Genomic DNA, 5,664 nt, shown 5'->3' with positions numbered 1-5,664 from the left:
TTCAAGCTGAACTCGAGCATTAAATTTTTACTGATATTCAGTTTGATTCGGTTACCAAGATACACAAACATTAAAAAAAAATAGGAAAATTGCAATTTAAGACATGTGTGTTTGTCTCCTTATGATTTTGATATTTTATCTAGTCAAGTTTTAGTTGTACTCCCTAAGGAGACCAGTGCCTCAAGGTTCGACCTTTTATAAGACCTAGGAGGCCAGTGCCTCAGGGTCTGACCTTCGAGAGAGCCCAATTTTTTTTTAATACATATATATGTTGAGTGTAAGAAAAACGTGACACATATTAAAAGAAATAGCGTATACAAATTGATATTGACGACGGTCAAGAAAATTTAGATGCGTACACGATTCTCCTTCTGAATCTCGGCTTCCGATACACTCATCGATGGTATGAGAAACGCCTATAAATAGAGCAATTGAGGTCCCTAAGCACACACCTCATAAGAAATATACACCACCATCTATCGAGATGGTGGAATGCATTAGAAGAAAAACAGAGAAATCAAAAATTTTCAATGACCGGAGGTAATTCTCGATCCGCTTCCGCATATTATATCATGTTTATATATACGTGAAAACATGATTTGTTGAGAAAAATTCTAACATTTGGTATCAGAGTCGTGATATCTCTACCTTGAAAATTTATTTTCTAAAAATTAGATATCATGAAGTTTTGGAAATTTTTTATTTTTGAAAGTTTTCCGTAAGAAATTTCAGTACTTGAAGTTCGTATATCATAATAATGAGAAATTTACCTGAAAATTCTTCTAAGTAAAACTCGTAGAAGAGCTGGTAGAAGAACTTTGTTCTCGATTGAAGTTCTTTGTTGAACAATGAAGTCCTGAAGATCAGATGAAATAATTATTTTGAGAATGCATGAACCAAAGATGTTAACTCAGAGAACTTTACTCGGAAGTTGAAGAACATGATAAATGTTATCAAAATGATAAATGATGGTTGTCTGTTGATGTGGTATTATTACATTTGACAAAATTCAAATAATCACGTGAAGCCTTAAAATCTCATTTATTGAGATAATGAATTGGATGAAATAAATAGACATTCAACCAACTCAATTTAATTGGATCTTATTTTATTCAATTAAAGGAAAATAAATAAATATATATTTATTTATTAAAGAGTTGACCGTCCCTTACTTTTCAAGTTGTCTACACAAATATGATATATATGTGTGTCTATATATATTATGTCAATTTGTTCAAAGAAATGGATGGAATTCACTGTGTAACATTAATAAACCTATTGTCCATGATATTATGTTGACAAAATTTTCTGGATTTCATTCGGAAAATTGTAGCATAAATGTTGCATGAATTTATGTTATTTATTTTTACTCGATTATGTCAACTAATGTGCAGTTTTGGCATTAGTTGAAAATTGGGGCTAATACTGTAATGGTGGCATTCGGTGATTGTGGTGACTTGATTTTAAAATCAAGGGGTTGATTTTGAAATATTCTGAAAATATATTAAAAAATAAAATAAAATAATATTTCAGATGTTCACAAATGAACAAATAATCCTCACTTTATCACTACTCTGATAAAAGAGAAAAACTGATGAGGAGTCCACATTTTCACGTAAATGTGATTCTCACTTTATCACTACTCTGATTGAAGAGAAAAACTGATGGCGAATGTAATTGTCCTTATTAAGTAAAAATGTGAATATAAAGTTATTTAATAAAAAAAATTGGCTTATAAAGATTCACATAAATGTGGATAATTAAGTTGAATAATAATTGATAGGTGACGTAAGAAAACATGATCTGATGGAGTTCTTCATAGATCGATTTAAACTGCTTTGACTTGTCACTGGTCTCCCTGAGGAATGTTGCTCTGACTAGGAGTTAGATATTTAAAGGACCTTAGCACTACCTATCTTTCCTGGGAGCACTCTTGAAAAATGTTGATTATGTTACTAAATAATTATTATATAAATTATTAAAGTAAAGCCAAAATTTTGTCCAGTGAACCGTGTAATTTTAAATAATTGAGGAATAGCCACAGCATCCTTAATTATATTAAAAAAATTATGCATTAAGTGGATTTGGATCACATAATGGACATCAATTGTAATTAATTATATAAACATAATAAATTTTACTCCACATGGATTTTTATTATATTTATAAAACTAATTAGGTTAAAATATCAAATTATATTTTTCTTAATTTACCCACAGGAGTTAATGAAAATACATTTTGATAGTTTTATCATAAAGTTGCAGAAAAATCTTATTGCTTTAAGATTTTAGTCCACAGGCAAATTTTATGTCACTAGATTTTTAAAATATGAATTACATTGGTAAAACATGATATTGTCTCAAAAATTTTAAGCATATGATATTTTGTGCAGTTATGCAACCTGCGAGTTTTTCTGATATGAAATGTGACATTCCCGAACTAAAGGGCGATAACTATAAAATATGGAAAGAAAGAATTCTTCTTCAATTGGGGTGGATGGATATTGATTATGCTATACGGATAGACGAACCATCCGCTATTACTGAAAACAGCATTCCGGATGATGTTGATCTTTATGAAAAATGGGACCGATCTAATCGACTATGCGTAATGTTCATAAAGACCAAAATCTCTGCTGGTATGCCTGGTTCTGTCGATCAGCATAATAATGTCAGAGAATTACTGAAGGCTATTGATGAACAATTTCAGTCTTCAGATAAAGCACTTGCTAGCACCATAATTATGGAATTCTCTTCATTAAGGCTCACCAGTGTAAGAGGTGTGCGAGAGCACATCACGAAAATACGGGACATAGCGGCTCGGCTCAAGACACTTGAAGTGGAAGTGTCTGAGACTTTTCTTGTGCACTACATTTTATGTACTCTTCCACAGCAATATGGACCCTTCAAAATTTCCTACAATACACATAAGGATAAATGGTCAATTAATGAATTAATGACCATGTGTGTTCAAGAGGAAGGAAGGCTGTTAATGGAAACAAATGATAATGTCTTTATGACTACACAAGAAAAATTTAAGAAACAAGCCAAAGTCAAGGGAAAAGAGAAAGAAATAATTCCACCCCAACCTGACATCAAGAAAAAATCCAAGTGTTTCTTCTGTAAAAAGACGGGACACATTAAGAAGGATTGCAATAAATTTAAGGACTGGCTTGAAAAGAAAGGTATTCCTACTTCATTTTTCTGTTATGAATCTAATATTGTTAATACGATTTACAACACATGGTGGATTGATTTTGGCTCTACAATCCATGTTACAAATACCTTGCAGGGTATGCAAAACCTAAGGAAGCCAATAGAAAATGAGCGAAGCATCTATTCAGGAAACAAGATGTCTTCGCATGTGGAGGCTATTGTAACTTACTGCCTAGTGTTGAATAGTGGTTATATTTTAAAATTAGAAAAGACCTTTTATGTTCCTAGTTTTTCTAGGAATTTAATTTCAGTTTCAAAACTTGTACCCCTTGGTTATTCATTTCAGTTTTTGGATAAATCAATAAATTTGTTTTATAAATCAAATCTTATTGGAAATGGTACAATGATTGATGGTCTTTTCTTTATTTATTTACAAAATAATAACACCACTATGCATGTTCAAGGAGGTATTAAAAGATGTGTTATAAATGAAGATTCCTCTATATTGTGGCACAGGAGATTGGGACACATCTCCAGAGAGAGAATTAAAAGATTAGTAAATGATGGAGTACTCAGTACTTTAGATTTTACTGATTTTGAGACTTGTGTGGACTGTATTGAAGAAAAGCAGACCAATAAGTCTAAAAAGGGTGCCAAGAGGAGTACAAAAATATTAGAAATCATACATTCAGATATTTGTTATCCAGATATGGACATGCAAAGTCCGAAATATTTCATCTCTTTCATTGATGATTACTCACGATACATGTATATCTACATGCTTCATAACAAAAACTAACCACTTGAAGCCTTTAAAGTTTTTAAGGCTGAAGTGGAGAAGCAATGTGGAAAACATATTAAGATTGTGAGAACAGATAGAGGTGGAGAATATTACGGTAGATACACTGAGAATGGACAAGCACCTGGTCCATTTGCGAAGTTTCTCCAGGAACATGAGATTGTTGCCCAATATACTATGCCTGGTTCTCCGGACCAAAATGGCGTAGCTGAAAGGAGAAACCGAATATTATTGGACATGGTGAGGAGCATGTTTAGTAGCTCTAAACTTCTTAAATCCTTGTGGACTGAAGCTCTTAAGACAGTTGTGTATATATTAAACTGAGTTCCAACTAAGGTTGTCCCAAAGACGCCATTTGAGTTATTTAAAGGTTGGAAACCGAGTTTGCAACATATACGCGTTTGGGGTTGTCCTTCTGAAATAAGAGTTTACAACCCACATGAAAAGAAACTTGATCCAAGAACTATAAGTGGATATTTCATTGGGTATACCGAAAAATCCAAAGGGTACAGATTCTATTGTCCATATCACAACACTAGAATTGTGGAATCAAGAAATGCAAAATTTCTTGAGAATGATTTGATTAGTGGGAGTGATTATTCAAATGACATAGTTTTTGAGAAAGATCACATTAATTCACAACCCTCTTATTCAAATGACAGATTGGTCGTTATTCACACTCCTCAAGACCAAATGAGTGTTAGACAACCAGTTACTGAAATTCCACAAATCGCTGATGAAAATCTAGTAGATCAAATTGTTAATGAAGAACAACAAGAAATTGTTGATCTACCAAACAACCTAAGGAGATCTACTAGAATAAGAAGATCAGCTATATCTAGTGATTATGTTGTGTATTTACAAGAATCGGATTTTAACATCGGAGCCGAAAATGATCCTGAAACGTTTTCACAAGCCATGAGTTGTAATGAGTCAAAACTATGGTTTAATGCTATGAAAGAAGAGATGAATTCTATGGCAGTTAATAAAGTCTGGGATCTTGTTCAGTTGCCTGATGGTGTAAAAGCCATTGGATGTAAATGGGTCTTCAAAACAAAGAAAGACTCATTAGGCAACATTGAAAGGTATAAAGCAAGACTCGTTGCTAAAGGATTCACTCAGCAGGAAGGAATCGATTATAAAGAGACTTTTTCTCCTGTATCTAAGAAAGATTCTCTCCGTATCATTCTAGCATTAGTTACACATTTTACTTTATATTTGCAACAAATGGATGTGAAAACAGCTTTTCTCAATGGAGAACTAGAGGAAGAGGTTTATTTGAAACAACCTGAAGGATTCTTCTCTAGTAATGGTGAGCAATTGATTTGTAAGCTTAAGAAATCTATATATGGATTGAAACAAGCTTCCCGTCAATGGTATTTAAAATTTCATGATGTTATATCTTCATTCAGATTCGTTGAGAACCCCATCGATCAATGTATATACCAGAAGGTCAGTGGGATCAAGATTTGTTTCCTTATTCTATATGTGGATGATATATTACTTGCAACCAATGATAAGGTTCTGTTATATGAGGTGAAACAATTCCTCTCTAGAAAATTTGATATGAAGGATATGGGCGATGCATCTTATGTCATTGGCATTAAGATACATAGAGACAGAATTCGAGGTATTATAGGTCTGTCTCAAGAAACCTATATCAACAAAGTTTTAGAGACATATCGGATGAAAGATTGTTCACCAAGTATA

At 32.7% G+C, this 5,664-nt stretch overlaps 1 protein-coding gene across 1 annotated transcript; it reads left to right on the top strand.

Annotated features, from left to right (window-relative positions):
* Positions 1–2,496: 2,496 nt before the first annotated feature.
* On the top strand, positions 2,497–3,005 carry LOC142550618 (uncharacterized). The gene is made up of 2 exons (XM_075659692.1): positions 2,497–2,846; positions 2,975–3,005. Exons 1-2 carry the CDS (start codon positions 2,497–2,499, stop codon positions 3,003–3,005), a joined length of 381 nt encoding a protein of 126 aa, XP_075515807.1.
* Positions 3,006–5,664: the final 2,659 nt, after the last annotated feature.

This window comes from Primulina tabacum, chromosome 7 (genome assembly GCF_025594145.1).
Source record: "Primulina tabacum isolate GXHZ01 chromosome 7, ASM2559414v2, whole genome shotgun sequence".
Lineage (NCBI taxonomy): Eukaryota > Viridiplantae > Streptophyta > Magnoliopsida > Lamiales > Gesneriaceae > Primulina > Primulina tabacum.
This window is presented reverse-complemented; position numbering and strand designations above follow the sequence as displayed.